A 24,873-nucleotide genomic window follows, 5' to 3' on the forward strand; every position below is an offset into this window, starting at 1 on the left:
GGGGTCCGTCCGTTGCTGGCGCGGTTGCGCGCGGTGCTGTGCGGCCGTGTGGGGACGCAGCAGGGGGTCAGTGGCAGAGGTGATGCAGGTTCTGGGTGTCGGGAGTGCGGGGACCTAATAGCCGGAGGCGCCTGTGTGTGTGCCTGCAGTATAGGAGGTGGCCATGTTGGAGACCAAATGCAGCACCTGTGTTAGCCAATCCCGTGCCTGTGCTGCATATAAGTAGGCTGGGATTATTTCACTCTTGGCCAGTGCTTTGTTGTAGTTACTCTGTAACCTAAGCTCTGTGCTCTCCCTGTGAATTTCTGTGTGATTCCAGTGGTCCTGATATCGCCTCCGCTCCCAGAGGTCTGCCTGCAGCCTTCACCACAAGTGATCCACCAGCTCCCTGCTGTGCTGCCAGTCAATCGCTCTCCAAGTGGCAACAAGTGGATTCCAGGAGTCCCGTGAGAAGTTACCCTGTTCGTTCAGTGACTGCCTGCTATAATCACACAGCCTGTGGAAGTTTCTACTTAATCCTGGTCCTCGTTTGCTCATCTCTCATTTAACCCATTCTTCACCGTTGTCTTCGCTGCAGTTCTTCACAGTGTTTCAAGTATAATCATCACAACCTGCAAGTACTTCTTTCAGTATTGTATCTACGTTTTTGCATCATTCAAAGACAATTCTTCACAGTTCTCCAGTTCAGCCTTTAAGCGTCAGTAACAAGTCTTCACAGTTATTCATCTTTGTCTACAATATCCAGTTAACACTTCTTTACAGTTCGGCACCAATCTTTGCTTCATATTGGACAATTCTTCACTAATCTACAGGCACGTAGATTAGTGAAGCCTGACCCTGAAGGAGAATGAAGCGATAAGTGGAAGGTGATAACGCACCAATTACCCAATAACAGACATTTTTCAAACCCGTATAGATTGGCTGGTGCTTTATTACTTCTCCAGGCTTAATTCATCTGCCCCTTAATGCTCTCACAATATTGGTCGCATTGTAAGATATCAGAAATCCTGAGGAGAGTCCAAGTGGTGTAAGCCATTGTGCAATGATTTCCCTGAGTTTTTCTAAAAGGTTCTCGGCGGTGTGCCTTTTACTGAAACCGGTGATACACAGCATAGCCTGCCTCTGAATGAGTTGGCATTTGTGAGATGCTGCTGATGTTGCTGCTGCGGAAGGCAATACATCTACCCGGTGGGCTGTCAGTCATGCAGTCTTTAGTTTGCCCTGTTCTACTTGTCCACATATCCAAGGTTAAATGGACTGTGGGTACAACAGCATTTATGAGGACACTAATAACACTTTTTTAATGTCCTTGTACAGGCCAGGAATTGCTTGTCTAGTGAAGTGGAATCTAGATGGGACTTGGTACTGGGAACACAGTACATCAATCAACTGTCTAAATCCCACTGCACTAATGGCAGATACTGGATGCACGTCTAACACCAGCATAGTTGTTATGGCCTCAGTAATAGGCTTTGCAACTGGGTGACTGCTGTCATACTTCATCTTCCTTGCGAAGGATTGTTGAACAGTCAATTGTTTTGTTAAGCTACAAGTAGTCTTCCTGGTCCCCTTCTGGGATGAAGATCAAGTCCCAGCAGCAACAGCAGCAGCAGCAGTAGGCATAGCACTCAAGTTTCTGAATGTGTCAACAACTTGTGATGTATGCGCATCAAGTGGCGTAACAGGGAGGAGGTTCCTAGGTGGTTTAGGTCGCTACCTCTACTTACAATGGCTTTACAAAGGCTACAGATGGCTAGATAGTTATTGTCTGGGAAGAAATAATTCCACTGAAGAGGTGGATTTTTTTGTCTTTTGCCCAGACATGACAATGGTCTTTTTCTTACCATGGACAACAACTGTCTCCACTGGTGCCTTATTTATACAAACCACATCCCCATCATCAAAATCCTCATCGTCAACATTCTCATTAGCACCAGCTACACCAATATCCTTCTCCTCCTGGTGTACTTCTACAGTGACATCCTCAATCTCAATGTCAGCATGAAGACTGGCGCTTCTCCTCCCAACACTTGCAGAGTGCTTGCAAATGGTGGAAAGAGCCTCCTCTTCTCATACAGTATTGGAAAAGTCAGGCTTACACATCGCAACCGCGGACACACTTGAACTTCAGCTTCAGAACTAGTAGTAGTAGTAAGTGGGTTCTGATCTTTTAATTGTTTGTCCTGCATTTCCCTTGGGGATTGGTAATATTTCTGAACGCATATTTGGTTCTTGTGCCTTAACAAGTTTAATTTTTTTCACTCTTCTACAGGGAGGAAGGCTTACATCATCATTATGAGATGCAGGACCACCAGTCACAAACACAGGCCAAGGCCTTAGCCATTCCTGGCCACTTCATGTAGTGAATGGCATATTGCCAATTTCTACGTTTCATTTCGGCAAACTTTACTTTTTTTTTTTATTTATCATTGTAAAATATTCCTTTTTTGATTTGACATGCCCTCTACGCCATTGTTCATCAGCCTTAGCTGATGACGTTGATAGACTTGCATTGTCATGATAAGTGGCAACAGCTTCAGCACTAGTAGTAGTAAGTGGGTTCTGATCTTTTAATTGTTTGTCCTGCATTTCTATCAACACGAAGTGGGGTACAGCAACAGTGTCTCACAAATGAGTCAGAAATATGTATTATTTTTTTTATATCTCACACCGGCGGCTACAGTGTTGCACAAATGAATCAGAAATACATATTATTACACACTACGGTTTAGCTTCACTGACAGTGTCGCAAAAATGAGTCAGAAATATATATTATTACACACTGTGGTATAGCTTCACCAACAGTGTCGCACAATACGTGTATGAGTCAGAAATGGTAGTCAAACACTGTGATTGACCTTCACCAACAGCGTTTAACAATACGTGTATGCGTAGGAAATAATATACTGTGGTCTGGCCGGCAGTGTCACAATACTTATGAAAATAAAATAAAAACTGTATAGTACACTGGAGTATAGCACAAACAAACAAAAAAAAAATATATATATTTTTTATAATTATAATTTTAGGCTTTTTGTTTTTAGCTTTTATTATTTTAGTTTTACACTGGGGCGGAGCACCTGGACGGAGGAACAGATCACCTCTTTCAGATATAGCAGACAGAGCACCCCTTTCAGATACAACAGACAGAACACCCCCGCCTGGACTCATACAGCAGAGCATCCCACCTGGACCGATACAGCAGAGCACCCCTTTCAAATACAGCAGACAGAGCACCCCGTCTGGACTGATAAAGCAGAGCACCCCTTTAAAGATACAGCAGAAAGAACACCCCTTTTTCAGATACAGCAGGCAGAGCACACCTGAACTGATACAGCCGACAGGGCACCCCGCCTGGACTAACACAGCAGACTTAACACCCCTTTCAGGTACAGCAGACAGAGCACCCCTGGACTGATACAGCAGAACACCCCTTTCAAAAACAGCAGAGAGAGCACTCCGTCTGGACTGATACAGCAGACAGAGCACCCTGCCTGGAATGATAAAGCAGAGCACCCCTTTCAAATACAGCAAACAGAGCACCCCGCCTGGACTGATATAGCAGACAGGTCACCCCTGACTGATACAGCAGACAGAGCACCCCTGGACTGATACAACAGACAGAGCACTCCTGGACTGATACAACAGACAGAGCACCCCTGGACTGATACAACAGACAGAGCACCCCTGGACTGATACAACAGACAGAGCACCCCTGGACTGATACAACAGACAGAGCACCCCTGGACTGATACAACAGACAGAGCACCCCTGGACTGATACAGCAGGCAAAGCACCCCTGGACTGATATAGCAGACAGGTCACCCCTGACTGATACAGCAGACAGAGCACCCCTGGACTGATACAACAGACAGAGCACCCCTGGACTGATACAACAGACAGAGCACCCCTGGACTGATACAACAGACAGAGCACCCCTGGACTGATACAACAGACAGAGCACCCCTGGACTGATACAACAGACAGAGCACCCCTGGACTGATACAACAGACAGAGCACCCCTGGACTGATACAGCAGGCAAAGCACCCCTGGACTGATATAGCAGACAGGTCACCCCTGACTGATACAGCAGACAGAGCACCCCTGGACTGATACAACAGACAGAGCACCCCTGGACTGATACAACAGACAGAGCACCCCTGGACCGATACAGCAGGCAGAACACCTGCCCCACGCCAGAAAAAACAGTACTGAGATGGACACGTTCATCTAGTACACTCTCCACAGACGGAGTGAAGATGGCGCCGATCCCCGGGGGACCTTTATAGAATCCAAAACCCGTGTGAATCCGACAGCGGGAAGATGAGGTTTAGCCTCGCTTTGGGATCCAAGTAAGGTGGAAAGTCCAAAGCCGGACTCGGATCCTGGCTTGGAATGGGAAATTCCAGAGAACCGGAACCGCTCTTCTCTAATTCCCATAGCAAATTGAAACTCTTTCCAATGCTATCTGCGGATCAACATGTCCAGAATGGAAATCACCATGCTCCCTCCTCCCAGATTCCGACACAGTGAAATAACCAATTAGTACATGAGTAGCAATTGCCATTAGGTATGGGAGTTAGTGGCATTTGTATTTACAGCTTTGTATTTAGGAATTTATGGATTTTTAGATTGCATTTTAAAACTTTGGAGGCTGGAAGAGCATCTGGTAAGCCATAGTGGGGAATTTAGGTAGCTGCACTGGAGGATTCCTGTAGACAAGTTTGAAAAAGAGCAGGAAAGATGTAGGAAGGTACTGTGCTGTTGAAGATTTTGTAGGTGTTGGTGAGACTGTTTAATAAAATTCTGTACTGTATAGGTAGTGTGGATCAGTGCGAGATTAAATTTGCATCAGCATTTATTATGGATAAAAGTGGAGATAAAATGGTGAGAATGCCAACGAGAAGGATATTACAATAGACAAGCGGCGTGTCCAATTAGCCGCGGTTAATTACCGCAGCTAATTGTCCCACTGGGGGCTGTCCAATTAGCCCCAATAAGTCGTTGCAAGATTCAGTTTATCAGGGATTTTGTTTTACTTGCATCAGGGGGGCAAAACCAAATCCCCGGAAACAGCCCCGTTTTCATCCGAATACGGGGCTGTTTCTACCGAAAACACACAGGTTTCACTGAACCTGTGTGATTTCTGGAGATAATGTATTTTTTTTCCACAGGTGACCAAATTGGATAGCCTGTAAAAAAATCTGGGGGAAACATCAGGAAAAGCATCAGTTTCTTTGCCTCTAATTGGATACCCCAAGGTGGGAGATAGCAAGTGAGTAGATTCCAATTGTAGTTGTGTCTTGTATAAGAGAGGGCATAACCTGCTGATGTTTTACAGGTGCCAGGATTTTGATAGAAACTGGAAATGAGGAGGGACAGAGAGAGGAGTGTCAAGGCTTATACCTACACAGCTGCTGTAGGACTGAGGATATTGTGGTGTTATTGACTATGAGTAGAACTGTAGGCTTACTATTGCAGTCACATTACTTGGCCACACTACCAAATTCAAAGTTTTGGCCATTACTTTTGTTGCCACATGTCTGGTAATTAATTGCCATATTTACCTTTATGTAGGGCATATGACCAGTACTGGCATGTCACTTGATAAAACTACTGGCATATCAATGTATTATTTATTATTACCAGTCATATACACTGCTCCAAAAAATAAAGGGAACACTTAAACAACACAATGTAACTCCAAGTCAATCACACTTCTGTGAAATCAAACTGTCCACTTAGGAAGCAACACTGATTGACAATCAATTTCACATGCTGTTTTGCAAATGGAATAGACAACAGGTGGAAACTATAGGCAATTAGCAAGACACCCCCAATAAAGGATTTGTTCTGCAGGTGGTGACTACAGACCACTTCTCAGCTCCTATGCTTTCTGGCTGATGTTTTGGTCACTTTTGAAAGCTGGCGGTGCTTTCACTCTAGTGGTAGCATGAGACGGAGTCTACAACCCACACAAGTGGCTCAGGTAGTGCAGCTCATCCAGGATGGCACATCTATGCGAGCTGTGGCAAGAAGGTTTGCTGTGTCTGTCAGCGTAGTGTCCACAGCATGGAGGCGCTACCAGGAGACAGGCCAGTACATCAGGAGCCATGGAGGAGGCCGTAGGAGGGCAACAACCCAGCAGCAGAACCGCTACCTCCGCCTTTGTGCAAGGAGGAACAGGAGGAGCACTGCCAGAGCCCTGCAAAATGACCTCCAGCAAGCCACAAATGTGCATGTGTCTACTCAAACGATCAGAAACAGACTCCATGAGGGTGGTATGAGGGCCCAACGTCCACAGGTGGGGGTTGTGTTTACAGCCCAACACCATGCAGGTTGTTAGGCATTTGCCAGAGAACACCAAGATTGGCAAATTCGCCACTGGTGCCCTGTGATCTTCACAGATGAAAGCAGGTTCTCACTGAGCACATGTGACAGAGTCTGGAGATGCCAAGGAGAACGTTCTGCTGCCTGCAACATCCTCCAGCATGACCGGTTTGGCAGTGGGTCAGTAATGGTGTGGGGTGGCATTTCTTTGGGGGGCCGCACAGCCCTCCATGTACTCGCCAGAGGTAGCCTTACAGCCATTAGGTACCGAGATGAGATCCTCAGACCCCTTGTGAGACCATATGCTGGTGCGGTTGGCCCTGGGTTCCTCCTAATGCAAGATAATGCTAGACCTCATGTGGCTGGAGTGTGTCAGCAGTTCCTGCAAGACGAAGGCATTGATGCTATGGACTGGCCCGCCCGTTCCCCAGACCTGAATCCAATTGAGCACATCTGGGACATCATGTCTCGCTCCATCCACCAATGCCACGTTGCACCAGACTGTCCAGGAGTTGGCGGATGCTTTAGTCCAGGTCTGGGAGGAGATCCCTCAGGAGACCATCCACCACCTCATCAGGAGCATGCCCAGGCATTGTAGGGAGGTTATACAGGCACGTGGAGGCCACACACACTACTGAGCCTCATTTTGACTTGTTTTAAGGACATTACATTAAAGTTGGATCAGCCTGTAGTGTGTTTTTCCACTTTAATTTTGAGTGTGACTCCAAATCCAGACCTCCATGGGTTAATAAATTTGATTTCCATTGATAATTTTTGTGTGATTTTGTTGTCAGTACATTCAACTATGTAAAGAACAAAGTATTTAATAAGAATATTTCACTCATTCAGATCTAGGATGTGTTATTTTAGTGTTCCCTTTATTTTTTTGAGCAGTGTATATAGCGCACACATTCTGCAGCGCTTTACAGAGAATATTTGGCCATTCACATCAGTTACTGCCCCAGTGGAGCTTACAATCTATGTTCCCTGCCACATGTACAGTACACGCATACACGATAAGGTTAATTTGTAGGGAGCCAATTAACCTACCAGTAGGTTTTTGGATTGTGGGAGGGAACTGGAGTACCCGAAGGAAACCCATGCAAGCACAGGGAGAATATACAAACTCCACACAGTTAGGGCCACGGTGGGAATCAAACCCATGACCTCAGTGCTGTGTGGCAGTAATGTTAACCATTACACCGCCTGTGCTGCTGTACATGTTTACCTATAGAATATATTACTGGACAATTCTACTAGCATATTAAAGGACAGTGGCTTTACTGACATTAATAGTAGCATATTACTTCACATCAACAAGTAACGTAATGCTGGGCATTGTTGCTAGCATAACACTGGTTATCACCATGGCCGAGTAATACAGTTAGTACATTCTGGGCTTTACCACCGGTGTGTAACTGGATACGTTTGCTGTTGTGCATATTGCTGATCATCACTACTCTGCTGTGCATGTAACTAGGCAATATTATTTGGGTGCGAGGGGGCTATCCCCCAAAAAGAGACATTTTCTGTGATTTCTGGCAAAATTTGTTTCAGAAATATGCCTCTATATCTTTTTCTGAGGATGTTATAAAGTCTGCTTGCAGAATTCTTTAAAAAGACACTCTTTTTGCTTTTATTTTATAATCCCCTTGAAGAGCCGTCAGTCCTACTTACTATATACAGTATGTCATGATTAATGATCCTCTAAACTTGATATTCTGTGGTATGGCCTAGTAATGAGAAGTGTATGAAATAATTGATAGGTAGCTACCGTAAGAATAAGAGGACAAAGGTGTGACAGATCTGTAACTAAATAGGCTGTGCCGCAGAGGGATAATATGAAGCAAAATGTTTTCATGTTAGTGTGCTATAAATGTAAAACCTGACCTATACCACAAGCAAAATGCTACGGGCCCAAGTTTTCTGCTCCAGAAAAGCAGAATGGAAACACAGTGTGTATGTCATGTGATGTATAATGATCATACTTGGTGAATGAGCTGGATAACAGTCCAATGAAAGCCAATGCAGCTCCTCCAGACGAGGTCTTCCTGCAGCCCAGCCTATCTGTGAAGATGCTCACTACTGGAGAGCAGAAGAAGATCATTCCCATGGCCAGAGAACCGACCCAAGCTGCAAGAGAAAGACAGAGCTGGTTACCCACCTGTGTGCTTATAGCTATGATGCCATATGCTTGTATACACCATGACTGCTTACACTGTACCAGGCACAATGGGTCTGATTTAATGGTTTCTTGCGCTCCCCTACTGGACATCTATAGAAATGGTCATCTATCTGATCTGTTAAATTGTTACTCCTACCAGGTGCCCATTAGCAGCGCCAGTCACATTTTTTTTTTGCTGCCTTCGGAGGTGCGAGAAAAAAAAATGTTAAAAAGACCATAATTTAAGAGCTATATCTGGAGCTGTCAGGTGCCTTAACTACTAATGGTTGTCTGATTGAAGCAACAATTGAATAGCTCTGATATGGCCACCAAATTCAGTCTAACAGCAGAGTAAACATAGTCCAGGACTGGTTATGACTGAGACAATTATCATGTAAAGGGATAATATAGAATCTTAAATATAAATCTAATGTAGGATTCTTCAATCAATGTAACGATTAGGTGATCCTACAATATTCTATTCTGATATACAGATGTCCATAATAGTTTTCAGCAAGCAGTTATAATTATTGGGTTATGGGCCTAATTCAGTCCTGATCGCTCCTTTGCGTTTTTGGAGAGGTCTGCGATCAGATAGCCAGCGCCAATAGAGTGAAATCCCACCCCGTGCAAGTGTTTTTTCCAGTCTGTGCATACCCGAAGACTTACTCCTACAGTGCGATAGAATCAGGCTGATCGGGGCCGGAGCTGATGTCACACACCCTCCATGAAAACGCTTGGGAACGCCTGCTTTTATCCTGACACTCCCAGAAAACGGCCAGTTACAATCGACAAACGTCCGCTTCCTGTCAATCACCTTGTGTACGCCTAGCGATCGAAATTTTCGCACCATTCTGTTGCTGTGCGATTTTGCACAACAGCAATCAGGTCTGAATTAGGGCCTATGTCTTCATCATTTGACATCTTTACTTTTTGGATACAGTGCTCATTATTCTGTTATGATGAACCTACTGTTATTTCCTTTATGCAACAATACTATTTGATATGCTAAAGTATGTAATTTAAAGTTGTTTATTAATAAATCTGGTATGTATGTTTGTATTTATGTTGATTCATTTTATTCAATAATATTTTTTATATACAATATATTTCTATTAATTGAATATTTTATGTCTTACTTTTTTAAATTTCCTTTTCTATGGTGTTAAAATAAATAATAAGCATAACATTTTCAAAATAAAGTAAATACGAATATTCACTTGAATTGCATGGCAACATTCAAACTCTTTCTGAAGAAGGCTATACTATACTCATCAACAAATTGCTAAAAAAAAAGTAAAAATTCCATGGTCTAGTGTAACGTATACATTAGCTCGATACAAAGAAACAGGTACACACATGACTAAAAATCATTCTGGACTAGGTGTACATCAAAAAGTGGAGATAAATACATTATTGTAATAAGTAAGCAAAACCAAAGACTTCCAGCAACTACAATTAAAGAGCAACTCAATAAAATCAGACAAATTTCAGTATCAGTTGATACAGTTAACAGATGCATAGCTTGCAGAAAACCATTGTTGAGGTCTGTAAATAAAGTAAAACGTATTCGATGGGCCAAAGAACACTGGTATTGGGCAGTGGAAAAAATAAGAATTTACTTACCGATAATTCTATTTCTCGGAGTCCGTAGTGGATGCTGGGGTTCCTGAAAGGACCATGGGGGGGGGATAGCGGCTCCGCAGGAGACAGGGCACAAAAAGTAAAGCTTTAGGATCAGGTGGTGTGCACTGGCTCCTCCCCCTATGACCCTCCTCCAAGCCTCAGTTAGGATACTGTGCCCGGACGAGCGTACACAATAAGGAAGGATTTTGAATCCCGGGTAAGACTCATACCAGCCACACCAATCACACTGTACAACCTGTGATCTGAACCCAGTTAACAGTATGATAACAGCGGAGCCTCTGAAAAGATGGCTCACAACAATAATAACCCGATTTTTGTAACTATGTACAAGTATTGCAGATAATCCGCACTTGGGATGGGCGCCCAGCATCCACTACGGACTCCGAGAAATAGAATTATCGGTAAGTAAATTCTTATTTTCTCTATCGTCCTAGTGGATGCTGGGGTTCCTGAAAGGACCATGGGGATTATACCAAAGCTCCCAAACGGGCGGGAGAGTGCGGATGACTCTGCAGCACCGAATGAGAGAACTCCAGGTCCTCCTTAGCCAGGGTATCAAATTTGTAGGATTTTACAAACGTGTTTGCCCCTGACTAAATAGCCGCTCGGCAAAGTTGTAAAGCCGAGACCCCTCGGGCAGCCGCCCAAGATGAGCCCACCTTCCTTGTGGAATGGGCATTTACATATTTTGGCTGTGGCAGGCCTGCCACAAAATGTGCAAGCTGAATTGTATTACACATCCAACTAGCAATAGTCTGCTTAGAAGCAAGAGCACCCAGTTTGTTGGGTGCATACAGGATAACAGCAAGTCAGTTTTCCTGACTCCAGCCGTCCTGGAACCTACCGTATTTTTCGGACCATAAGACGCACTTTTTCTCCCCAAAAATGTGGGGGGAAAAGTATGTGCGTCTTATGGAGCGAATAAGACGTTTGCGGGTAGCGGGTAGTGGCGGCGGCCGGCGGGTAGCGGAGGCTGGCGGGTAGCGGCGGGTCCTGGATGCTACTGCTGCGCCGTCATCAGCAGAGCGTCATGTAACTCCCCCACTCCCTCATACCTCCTCCCTCCTGTCGGGTAGCGGCGGCTGGCGGGTAGCGGCGGGTCCTGGATGCTGCTGCTGCTGTGCCGTCATCAGCAGAGCGGCCACATCTCAGCAGCAGAGCCGGCGTCATGTGACTCCCCCGCTCCCCCCCACCTCCTCCCTACCTCCTCCCTTCTCAGGAGACGCAGGGAACCACTGGTACTGTCAGTGTGTGTGTGTGTGTGTGTGTGTATGCTACTCTAAAAACTAGGTGCGTCTTATGGTCCGGTGCGTCTTATGGTCCGAAAAATACGGTATATTTTCAGGGCCCTGACAACATCTAGCAACTTGGAGTCCTCCAAGTCCCTAGTAGGTGCAAGGCACCACAATAAGCTGGTTCAGGTGAAACACTGACACCACCTTAGGGAGAGAACTGGGGACGAGTCCGCAGCTCTGCCCTGTCCAAATGGACAAACAGATATGGGCTTTTTTGAGAAAAAAACCACCAATTTGACACTCGCCTGGTCCAGGCCAGGTCCAAGAGCATGATCACTTTTCATGTGAGATGCTTCAAATCCACAGATTTGACTGGTTTTAAACCAATGTGATTTGAGGAATCCCAGAACTACGTTGAGATCCCACAGTGCCACTGGAGGCACAAAAGGGGGTTGTATATGCAATACTCCCTTGACAAACTTCTGGACTTCAGGAACTGAAGCCAATTCTTTCTGGAAGAAAAATCGACAGGGCCGAAATTTGAACCTTAATGGACCCCAATTTGAGGCCCATAGACACTCCTGTTTGCAGGAAATGCAGGAATCGACCGAGTTGAAATTTCTTCGTGGGGCCTTTCTGGCCTCGCACCACGCAACATATTTTTTCCACATGTGGTGATAATGTTGTGCGGTCACTTCCTTTCTGGCTTTGACCAGGGTAGGAATGACCTCTTCCGGAATGCCTTTTTCCCTTAGGATCCGGCGTTCCACCGCCATGCCGTCAAACGCAGCTGCGGTAAGTCTTGGAACAGACATGGTACTTGCTGAAACAAGTCCCTTCTTAGCGGCAGAGGCCATAAGTCCTCTGTGAGCATCTCTTGAAGTTCCGGGTACCAAGTCCTTCTTGGCCAATCCGGAGCCATGAGTATAGTTCTTACTCCTCTACGTCTTATAATTCTCAGTACCTTAGGTATGATAAGCAGAGGATGGAACACATACACCGACTGGTACACCCACGGTGTTACCAGAACGTCCACAGCTATTGCCTGAGGGTCTCTTAACCTGGCGCAATACCTGTCCCGTTTTTTGTTCAGACGGGACGCCATCATGTCCACCTTTGGTATTTCCCAACGGTTTACAATCATGTGGAAAACTTCCCGATGAAGTTTCCACTCTGCCGGGTGGAGGTCGTGCCTGCTGAGGAAGTCTGCTTCCCAGTTTCCATTCCCGGAATGAAACACTGCTGACAGTGCTATCACATGATTTTCCGCCCAGCGAAAAGTCCTTGCAGTTTTTGCCATTGCCCTCCTGCTTCTTGTGCCGCCCTGTCTATTTACGTGGGCGACTGCCGTGATGTTTTTCCCACTGGATCAATACCGGCTGACCTTGAAGCAGAGGTCTTGCTAAGCTTAGAGCATTATAAATTTAGCCTTAGCTCCAGTATATTTATGTGGAGAAAAGTCTCCAGACTTGATCACACTCCCTGGAAATTTTTTTTTTTTTTTTTTTTCCTTGTGTGACTGCTCCCCAGCCTCTCGGGCTGGCCTCCGTGGTCACCAGCATCCAATCCTGAATGCCGAATCTGCGGCCCTCTAGAAGATGAGCACTCTGTACCCACCACAGGAGAGACACCCTTGTCCTTGGATATAGGGTTATCCGCTGATGCATCTGAAGATGCGATCCGGACCATTTGTCCAGCAGATCCCACTGAAAAGTTCTTGCGTGAAATCTGCCGAATGGAATTGCTTCGTAGGAAGTCACCATTTTTACCAGGACCCTTGTGCAATGATGCACTGATTTTAGGAGGTTCCTGACTAGCTCGGATAACTCCCTGGCTTTCTCTTCCGGGAGAAAAACCTTTTTCTGGACTGTGTCCAGAATCATCCCTAAGCACAGGAGACTTGTCGTCGGGATCAGCTGCGATTTTGGAATATTTAGAATCCACCCGTGCTGTTGTAGCAGTATCCGAGATAGTGCTACTCCGACCTCCAACTGTTCCCTGGACTTTGCCCTTATCAGGAGATCGTCCAAGTAAGGGATAATTAAGACGCCTTTTCTTCGAAGAAGAATCATCATTTCGGCCATTACCTTGGTAAAGACCCGGGGTGCCGTGGACAATCCAAACGGCAGCGTCTGAAACTGATAGTGACAGTTCTGTACCACGAACCTGAGGTACCCTTAGTGAGAAGGGCAAATTTGGGACATGGAGGTAAGCATCCCTGATGTCTCGGGACACCATATAGTCCCCTTCTTCCTGGTTCGTTATCACTGCTCTGAGTGACTCCATCTTGATTTGAACCTTTGTAAGTGTTCAAATTTTTTTAGATTTAGAATAGGTCTCACCTAGCCTTCTGGCTTCAGTACCACAATATAGTGTGGAATAATACCCCTTTTTTTGTTGTAGGAGGGGTAATTTAATTATCACCTGCTGGGAATACAGCTTGTGAATTGTTTCCCATACTGCCTCCTTGTCGGAGGGAGACCTTGGTAAAGCAGACTTCAGGAGCCTGCGAAGGGGAAACGTCTCGACATTCCAATCTGTACCCCTGGGATACTACTTGTAGGATCCAGGGGTCCTGTACGGTCTCAGCGTCATGCTGAGAGCTTGTCAGAAGCGGTGGAATGCTTCTGTTCCTGGGAATGGGCTGCCTGCTGCAGTCTTCTTCCCTTTCCTCTATCCCTGGGCAGATATGACTCTTATAGGGACGAAAGGACTGAGGCTGAAAAGACGGTGTCTTTTTCTGCAGAGATGTAACTTAGGGTAAAAACGGTGGATTTTCCAGCAGTTGCCGTGGCCACCAGGTCCGATGGACCGACCCCAAATAACTCCTCTTCCTTTATACGGCAATACACCTTTGTGCCGTTTGGAATCTTAAATGCTCTATAGTCAATAAAATACTGTCCCTGTAAGGGTATCAATATTTTTAGTCAGGGAATCCGACCAAGCCACCCCAGCTCTGCACATCCAGGCTGAGGCGATCGCTGGTCGCAGTATAACACCAGTATGTGTGTATATACTTTTTATGATATTTTCCAGCCTCCTGTCAGCTGGCTCCTTGAGGACGGCCCTATCTATAGATGGTACCGCCACTTGTTTTGATAAGCGTGTGAGCGCCATATCCACCCTAAGGGGTGTTTCCCAACGCGCCCTAACTTCTGGCGGGAAAGGGTATACCGCCAATAATTTTCTATCGGGGGGAACCCACGCATCATCACACACTTCATTTAATTTATCTGATTCAGGAAAAACTACGGTAGTTTTTTCACATCCCACATAATACCCTCCTTTGTGGTACTTGTAGTATCAGAAATATGTAACACCTCCTTCATTGCCCTTAACGTGTGGCCCTAATAAGGAATACGTTTGTTTATTCACCGTCGACACTGGATTCAGTGTCCGTGTCTGTGTCGACCGACTAAAGTAAACGGGCGTTTTTAAAACCCCTGACGGTGTTTTTGAGACGTCTGGACCGGTACTAATTGTTTGTCGGCCGTCTCATGTCGTCAACCGACCTTGCAGCGTGTTGACATTATCACGTAATTCCCTAAATAAGCCATCCATTCCGGTGTCGACTCCCTAGAGAGTGACATCACCATTACAGGCAATTGCTCCGCCTCCTCACCAACATCGTCCTCATACATGTCGACACACACTTACCGACACACAGCACACACACAGGGAATGCTCTGATAGAGGACAGGACCCACTAGCCCTTTGGAGAGACAGAGGGAGAGTTTGCCAGCACACACCAAAAACGCTATAATTATATAGGGACAACCTTATATAAGTGTTTTCCCTTATAGCATCTTTTTTATATATTTCTAACGCCAAATTAGTGCCCCCCCTCTCTGTTTTAACCCTGTTTCTGTAGTGCAGTGCAGGGGAGAGCCTGGGAGCCTTCCCTCCAGCCTTTCTGTGAGGGAAAATGGCGCTGTGTGCTGAGGAGATAGGCCCCGCCCCTTTTTCGGCGGCCTCGTCTCCCGCTCTTTAACGGATTCTGGCAGGGGTTAAATATCTCCATATAGCCCCCGGAGGCTATATGTGAGGTATTTTTTTGCCAAAAATAGGTTTACATTTGCCTCCCAGGGCGCCCCCCTCCCAGCGCCCTGCACCCTCAGTGACTGCCGTGTGAAGTGTGCTGAGAGGAAATGGCGCACAGCTGCAGTGCTGTGCGCTACCTTAAGAAGACTGAGGAGTCTTCTGCCGCCGATTCTGGACCTCTTCTCGTTTCAGCATCTGCAAGGGGGCCGGCGGCGAGGCTCCGGTGACCATCCAGGCTGTACCTGTGATCGTCCCTCTGGAGCTAATGTCCAGTAGCCAAAGAAGCCAATCCATCCTGCACGCAGGTGAGTTCACTTCTTCTCCCCTAAGTCCCTCGTTGCAGTGATCCTGTTGCCAGCAGGACTCACTGTAAAATAAAAAACCTAAGCTAAACTTTTCTAAGCAGCTCTTTAGGAGAGCCACCTAGATTGCACCCTTCTCGGCCGGGCACAAAAATCTAACTGAGGCTTGGAGGAGGGTCATAGGGGGAGGAGCCAGTGCACACCACCTGATCCTAAAGCTTTACTTTTTGTGCCCTGTCTCCTGCGGAGCCGCTATCCCCCCCCATGGTCCTTTCAGGAACCCCAGCATCCACTAGGACGATAGTGAAATGTATTTTGGATCGATGAGTCCAAATTTTAATTTTTCAGAACCAGAAGATGTCAGTATGTTCGACGAATGGCCAGAGAACTTGTGTATGAAAATTGTACAAGTCATACAATTAAACATGGTGGTGGTCAGGACATGATTTGGGGTGGTTTTGGAGGAGGAAAGGTTGGAGATTTAGTTCAAATAACATCAACTATGGATAATAAACGATACCACAGTATTAGTTGTACCAAGTGGAACTCGAAATATTGGAAAGGGTTTCATCATGCAACAAGGCAATGACCCTAAGCACACATCTACACAGTATCAATAATTTGAAAAGTAAAGAAAAGCAGAAAGTTCTACAAATTATGACATGGCCTCCTCAGTCACCTGATCCTAATCCAATTGAGAAACTCTGGGATAAATTAGACAAAAAAGTTTGTGTGATGGCTCAAACAAATACGAAAAACTTATGGGAATGTCTGAAGGAGGCCTAGAAAGGCATAACTTATGAAACTTTAGAAAAGTTTGTGTTTTGAATGCCCAAATTATGTGAAGCAATGATACTCGCCAAAGGAAGACATATTGATCAAAGCTAAATTTAATGTGAAATTTGTTATACAATAACAAATTATAAAAATAAGATTTTACTTACCGGTAAATCTATTTCTCGTAGTCCGTAATGGATGCTGGGGACTCCGTAAGGACCATGGGGATAGACGGGCTCCGCAGGAGACATGGGCACTTTAAGAAAGAATTTAGTTTCTGGTGTGCTCTGGCTCCTCCCTCTATGCCCCTCCTCCAGACCTCAGTTAGAGAAACTGTGCCCAGAAGAGCGGACAGTACAAGGAAACGATTTTGGTAATCCAGGGCAAGATTCATACCAGCCACACCAATCACACCGTATAACTTGTGATAAACTTACCCAGTTAACAGTATGAACAACAACAGAGCATCAGGTCAACCCTGATGCAACCATAACATAACCCTTATTGAAGCAATAACTATATACAAGTATTGCAGCAGAATTCTGCACTTGGGACGGGCGCCCAGCATCCACTACGGACTACGAGAAATAGATTTACCGGTAAGTAAAATCTTATTTTCTCTAACGTCCTAGTGGATGCTGGGGACTCCATAAGGACCATGGGGATTATACCAAAGCTCCCAAACGGGCGGGAGAGTGCGGATGACTCTGCAGCACCGAATGAGCAAACTCAAGGTCCTCCTCAGCCAGGGTATCAAACTTGTAGAATTTTGCAAACGTGTTTGATCCCGACCAGGTAGCAGCTCGGCAAAGTTGTAAAGCCGAGACCCCTCGGGCAGCCGCCCAAAAAGAGCCCACCTTCCTCGTGGAATGGGCTTTGACTGATTTAGGATGCGGCAGTCCAGCCGCAGAATGTGCAAGTTGAATCGTGCAACAGATCCAGCGAGCAATAGTCTGCTTAGAAGCAGGAGCACCCAGCTTGTTGGGTGCATGCAGGATAAACAGCGAGTCAGTTTTTCTGACTCTAGCCGTCCTGGAAACATAGATTTTCAGGGCCCGGACTACGTCCAGCAACTTGGAAGCCTCCAAGTCCCGAGTAGCCGCAGGCACCACAATAGGTGGGTTCAAATGAAACGCTGATACCACCTTAAGGAGAAATTGGGGACGAGTCCTCAATTCTGCCCTGTCCATATGGAAGATCAGAAAGGGGCTTTTACATGACAAAGCCGCCAATTCTGACACACGCCTAGCCGAAGCCAAGGCCAAAAGCATGACCACTTTCCACGTGAGATATTTCAACTCCACGGTCTGAAGTGGCTCAAACCAATGTGATTTTAGGAAATCCAACACAACGTTGAGATCCCAAGGTGCCACTGGGGGCACAAAAGGGGGCTGAATATGCAGCACTCCCTTAACAAACGTCTGAACTTCAGGCAGTGAAGCCAGTTCTTTTTGAAAGAAAATAGACAGGGCCGAAATCTGGACTTTAGTGGATCCCAATTTTATGCCCATAGTCACTCCTGACTGTAGGAAGTGCAGAAATCGACCCAGCTGAAATTCTTCTGTTGGGGCCTTCATAGCCTCACACCAAGCAACATATTTTCGCCATATGCGGTGATTATGTTTTGCTGTCACATCCTTCCTAGCTTTTATCAGCGTAGGAATGACTTCAACCGGAATGCCCTTTTCCATCAGGATCCGGCGTTCAACCGCCATGCCGTCAAACGCAGCCGCGGCAAGTCTTACAACAGACAGGGCTCCTGCTGTAGCAGGTCCTGTCTGAGAGGCAGAGGCCAAGGGTCCTCTGAGATCATTTCTTGTAGTTCCGGGTACCAAGTCCTTCTTGGCAAATCCGGAACGACGAGTATAGTTCTTACTCCTCTCTTTCTTATTATCCTCAGTACCTTTGGTATGAGAGGAAGAGGAGGGAACACATAAACCGACTGGTACACCCACGGTGTCACTAGAGCGTTCACAGCTATCGCCTGAGGGTCCCTTGACCTGGCGCAATATCTTTTTAGCTTTTTGTTGAGGCGGGACGCCATCATGTCCACCTGTGGCCTTTCCCAACGATTTACAATCAGCTGGAAGACTTCTGGATGAAGTCCCCACTCTCCCGGGTGGAGGTCGTGCCTGCTGAGGAAGTCTGCTTCCCAGTTGTCCACTCCCGGAATGAACACTGCTGACAGTGCTATCACGTGATTTTCCGCCCATCGGAGAATCCTTGCGGCTTCTGCCATCGCCATCCTGCTTCTTGTGCCGCCCTGTCGGTTTACATGGGCGACCGCCGTGATGTTGTCTGACTGAATCAGCACCGGCTGGTTTTGAAGCAGGGGTCTTGCCTGACTTAGGGCCATGTAAATGGCCCTTAGTTCCAGAATATTTATGTGTAGGGAAGCTTCCTGACTCGACCATTGTCCTTGGAAGTTTCTTCCCTGAGTGACTGCCCCCCAACCTCGGAGGCTTGCATCTGTGGTCACCAGGACCCAGTCCTGTATGCCGAATCTGCGGCCCTCGAGTAGATGAGCACTCTGCAGCCACCACAGCAGAGACACCCTGGCCCTCGGGGGCAGGGTGATCAGCCGATGCATCTGAAGATGCGATCCGGACCACTTGTCTAACAGATCCCACTGAAAGATCCGTGCATGGAATCTGCCGAATGGAATTGCCTCGTAAGAAGCTACCATCTTTCCCAGGACTCGCGTGCAGTGATGCACCGACACCTGTTTTGGTTTTAGGAGGTCTCTGACCAGAGATGACAACTCCTTGGCCTTCTCCTCCGGGAAAAACACCTTCTTCTGTTCTGTGTCCAGAATCATACCCAGGAACAGCAGCGACTTCGGGATATTCAGAATCCAGCCGTGCTGTTGTAGCACTTCCTGAGATAGTGCTACTCCGACCAACAACTGCTCCCTGGACCTCGCCTTTATAAGGAGATCGTCCAAGTACGGGATAATTATAACTCCCTTCTTTCAAAGGAGTATCATTTCGGCCATTACTTTGGTAAATACCCTCGGTGCCGTGGACAGACCAAACGGCAACATCTGGAATTGGTAATGGCAGTCCTGTACCACAAAACGGAGGTAAACCTGGTGAGGTGGGTAAATGGGGACATGTAGGTAAGCATCCTTGATGTCCAGTGATACCATGTAATCCCCCTCTTCCAGGCTTGCAATAACCGCCCTGAGCGATTCCATTTTGAACTTGAACTTCCTTATATAAGTGTTCAAGGATTTCAAATTTAGAATGGGTCTCACCGAACCGTCTGGTTTCGGTACCACAAACATTGTGGAATAGTAACCCCGTCCCTGTTGAAGGAGGGGAACTTTTATTATCACCTGCTGGAGGTACAGCTTGTGAATTGCCGCCAGTACTACCTCCCTGTCCTGGGGAGTAGCTGGCAAGGCTGATTTGAGGTAACGGCGAGGGGCAGACGTCTCAAATTCCAGCTTGTATCCCTGAGATACCACTTGTAGAACCCAGAGATCCACCTGTGAGCGAACCCACTGGTCGCTGAAGTTCCGGAGACGGGCCCCCACCGCACCTGGCTCCACCAGTGGAGCCCCAGCGTCATGCGGTGGACTTAGTGGAAGCAGGGGAGGATTTTTGTTCTTGGGAACTGGCTGTATGGTGCAGCTTTTTCCCTCTACCCCTGCCTCTGGGCAGAAAGGACGCGCCTTTAACCCGCTTGCCTTTCTGGGGCCGAAAGGACTGTACCTGATAATACGGTGCTTTCTTAGGCTGTGAGGGAACCTGAGGTAAAAATGTCGACTTCCCAGCTGTTGCTGTGGAAACGAGGTCCGAGAGACCATCTACAAACAATTCCTCACCCTTGTAAGGCAAAACCTCCATGTGCCTTTTAGAATCCGCATCACCTGTCCACTGCCGAGTCCATAATACTCTCCTGGCAGAAATGGACATTGCATTAATTCTAGATGCCAGCCGGCAAATATCCCTCTGTGCATCTCTCATATATAAGACGACGTCTTTAATATGCTCTATGGTTAGCAAAATCGGATCCCTGTCGAGGGTATCAATATTTTCTGACAGGGTATCGGACCAAGCTGCTGCAGCACTACACATCCAAGCTGAAGCAATTGCAGGTCTCAGTATAGTACCTGAGTGTGTATATACAGACTTCAGGATAGCCTCCTGCTTTCTATCCGCAGGCTCCTTTAAGGCGGCCGTATCCTGAGACGGCAGTGCCACCTTTTTTGACAAGCGTGTGAGCGCCTTATCCACCCTCGGGGATGTCTCCCAACGTAACCTGTCCTCTGGCGGGAAAGGGTACGCCATCAGTAACTTTTTAGAAATCACTAGTTTCTTATCGGGGGAAGCCCACGCTTCTTCACACACTTCATTCAACTCATCTGATGGGGGAAAAACCACTGGTTGCTTTTTCTCCCCAAACATAATACCCTTTTTAGTGGTACCTGGGTTAATGTCAGAAATGTGCAACACATTTTTCATTGCCGTAATCATGCAACGGATGGCCCTAGTGGAATGTACATTAGTCTCGTCCTCGTCGACACTGGAGTCAGACTCTGTGTCGACATCTGTGTCTGCCATCTGAGGTAGCGGGAGTTTTTGAGCCCCTGATGGCCTTTGAGACGCCTGGGCAGGCACTGGCTGAGAAGCCGGCTGTCCCACAGCTGTTATGTCATCGAACCTTTTATGCAAGGAGTGGACACTGTCGTGTAAAACCTTCCACATATCCATCCACTCTGGTGTCGACCCCGCAGGGGGTGACATCACACTTATCGGCACCTGCTCCGCCTCCACATAAGCCTCCTCATCAAACATGTCGACACAGCCGTACCGACACACCGCACACACACAGGGAATGCTCGGACTGAGGACAGGACCCCACAAAGTCCTTTGGGGAGACAGAGAGAGAGTATGCCAGCACACACCACAGCGCTATATAATCAGGGATTTACACTAACACAAAGTGATTTTTCCCTATAGCTGCTTTACATATACAGTTTGCGCCTAAATTTAGTGCCCCCCCTCTCTTTTTTACCCTTTGAGCCTGGAAACTGCATGGGAGAGCCTGGGGAGCTGTCTTCCAGCGGAGCTGTGAAGAGGAAATGGCGCCAGTGTGCTGAGGGAGATAGCCCCGCCCCCTTCTCGGCGGACTTCTCCCGCTCTTATAGTTTTTTAGACTATATTATGTGCTGTTTGCCAATGTAAGGTACTCTAATTGCAGCCCAGGGCGCCCCCCCCCCCCCCAGCGCCCTGCACCCATCAGTGACCGGAGTATGTGGTGTGCATAGGGAGCAATGGCGCACAGCTGCAGTGCTGTGCGCTACCTTAATGAAGACCGGAGTCTTCAGCCGCCGATTTCCAGGATGTTCTTCTTGCTTCTGGCTCTGCAAGGGGGACGGCGGCGCGGCTCCGGACGACCGAGGCTGGGCCTGTGTTCGATCCCTCTGGAGCTAATGGTGTCCAGTAGCCTAGAAGCCCAAGCTAGCTGCAAGCAGGTAGGTTCGCTTCTCTCCCCTAAGTCCCTCGTAGCAGTGAGTCTGTTGCCAGCAGATCTCACTGAAAATAAAAAACCTAACAAATACTTTCTTTACTAGAAGCTCAGGAGAGCCCCTAGTGTGCAACCAGCTCGAGCCGGGCACAGATTCTAACTGAGGTCTGGAGGAGGGGCATAGAGGGAGGAGCCAGTGCACACCAGATAGTACCTAATCTTTCTTTTAGAGTGCCCAGTCTCCTGCGGAGCCCGTCTATTCCCCATGGTCCTTTCGGAGTACCCAGCATCCACTAGGACGTCAGAGAAATTATTCAGTGTTACCATGGTGCTGCATAGTATGAAAGCAATAACAGTGTACTTGACAGTGGGCGTGAAGAGCATCTATTCACATAAACTTAGAAAGCAATCACAAACTACCTACCATAACACTGAGTCCTATAACACCCAAAGGGAGCACTAGACGCCTACAGTATGTACAGATGTGTCCTCTTACATCTTTGCTACGTGTGCTATAAGTTGCGCTACACATAACGTATGAGTGCCATGTGGTTCGGTAGCTCAGAGCGTCTTTTTTGTGTTTTATTACACGAAAATGTGTCTTCATTACAGTGTAATGCAATAGGATGCACAAGCAGCTTTTACTAATTAAAATGATATGTGGCCTACCTATATTCTGTGTGTCACTGTGACTATTTGCATACAAAATGCTATGCTGCAGTGTTTTCCTGTAAATCACTGTAACGTGCCATTTTGGATGCAGATACACCCCGCAATTACACACAGAATATAGGCATGCTGCATATCATTTTAATCAGCAAAAGCTGATCATGCGTCCTATTGCATTATTTTGCAACTAAAACGCAAAAAGACGCTTACTGCTACCAAGTCCCGCCACTTCTTGGCGCAACTTGAAAGACTGTTTAGTGTGACTGCAGCAAGGATGTAAGAGGACACATCTGTATATGACAAATTCAAAGAACAATGCTAAGTTTCAGTTGATGCAAAATAAGAATTTAGCCAAAAGTGCATGTTTCCATTGTTTGTAGAGCTCTGATAGGGCTACAAAAATCAAAGCATTCCCCTAAAATACTTGTGAGTATGTGCTAATTGTATAATGGTCTCTGGTTCACATCATAAAGCACATGAAAACCTGATGTCATTATCAAACTTCCTTCAAGTAAAACATTCTTAGAACTCCGTAAAACATAATATTTGGGGGTGGGCCCTCAATTTTCCACATTAGAAAAACACACAAATATCTTTTTTGTAAATATGACATAGATATGGAAGACGTGTGGCCAGAAAGAACAAGTCGGATGGGCGCTGGAAATGAGTGTTCCACTAATAGCAGCTGCTACAAGGAGAGTCACTCCTTATACATAGACATATACTTAGCAGTGCTGGACAATATTAAAAAAAATATATATGGATTGATTACATTTGCTAAAATATTTATTTTATTGATACACCATAGATATAAAGGATATATAAAATGAATAAAAAAAGTTTAAACTGTCATAAAAACAATTCATGTAATCTGGCACCTCTGCTCCTAGGGACAATATTTATAGAGTCCGGTCCTATGAAAGCTATGCACTTGAGTTGTTAAGCTCTATTATCCTCAGGCAGGCTTTTGTTATGATGAGAAATTATATTTACCAGTCCACTATTAGCGTAGATGTCCACTTGTATATTGGCGTGGTGATGGATGCGAATTTGCTGGAAATTGCTTCACAAGCCTCCTTCCATTTGTGGAGTAGTTGAGCTGTTATGAATAAAGTGCAGTGCTGGTTCGGGTGATTCTTGTAAAGGTCCCTGGAGTCTTGTTAAGGTGCTGGTGGGGTCCTCCTTACATGTTTCGCTGCTTGTCCCCAAATTGCAGCTTTGTCAAAGGAGCAGAGGTGCTAGATTACATGAATTGTTTTTATGACAGTTTAAACTTTTTTTTATTCATTTTATATATCCTTCATATCTATGGTGTATCAATAAAATAAATATTTACAGCTAATGCAATCAATCCATATATATTTTTTAATATTGTCCAGCGCTGCTAAATTGTGCTTATATATGTCTATAGATATGGAAGAGTTGACTATTAGAACTTATGAAAAGATAGAGAATACAACAAAACATCAATTATATACATTCCTCCAATTGACATATTAATGTAATTTACTGTTGTTCAATGGTTTTCTTATCCACTCCCACTTTATCCACATGTCCCTAGTTAAATAAGTGATCTGACCCTAGGCTTACACACCAAAAAAGACTGCTATCCTCACCACAAGGTCCCTATATTTCTGGCCAGGGTATACATGCACCACAGACAGTTTTGATGGGCACAAAATGGGCATCCCTCCAACCTTAGGAACCAATGTCATAATCAAAATGTATAAATTAAAATCTGCAGACATTAATGAAATGTGAGCATTGTAATAATTACTTGCACACACCATAAGGTCACACCATGTCTTACTCTCTGGAGAAACAAGATTTTCAACTTATGGCAAGCTTGTTGGACCAGTGTCTGTAGACACGCACATGTGTGAGCTGATTATACATGTTGGACCAGTGTCTGTAGACACGCACACGTGTGAGCTGATTATACATGTTGGACTAGTGTCTGCAGACACGCACATGTGTGAGCTGATTATACATGTTGGACTATAGACATGCACATGTGTGAGCTGATTATACATGTTGGACCAGTGTCTGCAGACACGCACATGTGTGAGCTGATTATACCCTGGAATTGTTACACAGATGTCTGAAAAAATTAAAAAGGTAAAAAAAATTGTTTTTGTTAATAATTTAAAAATCTACATTCATTTAAAAAAAAGTGTTATTCTCATGAAGCATTTTTAAATGACTTCAGTTTACTACCACCACACTGAGATG

General features: G+C 46.0%; 1 protein-coding gene across 1 annotated transcript in view; it reads right to left on the bottom strand.

Annotated features, from left to right (window-relative positions):
• SLC16A2 (solute carrier family 16 member 2) overlaps positions 1–24,873 on the bottom strand; it is a 323,490-nt gene that overhangs the window by 22,802 nt on the left and 275,815 nt on the right. Inside the window, exon 2 of the mRNA XM_063937186.1 lies at positions 8,320–8,464. Within this exon, the coding sequence (XP_063793256.1) occupies positions 8,320–8,464 (145 nt within the window). The remainder of the gene's footprint in view (positions 1–8,319; positions 8,465–24,873) is intronic.

Source organism: Pseudophryne corroboree, chromosome 8 (assembly GCF_028390025.1).
Source record: "Pseudophryne corroboree isolate aPseCor3 chromosome 8, aPseCor3.hap2, whole genome shotgun sequence".
Taxonomy (NCBI): Eukaryota; Metazoa; Chordata; class Amphibia; order Anura; family Myobatrachidae; genus Pseudophryne; species Pseudophryne corroboree.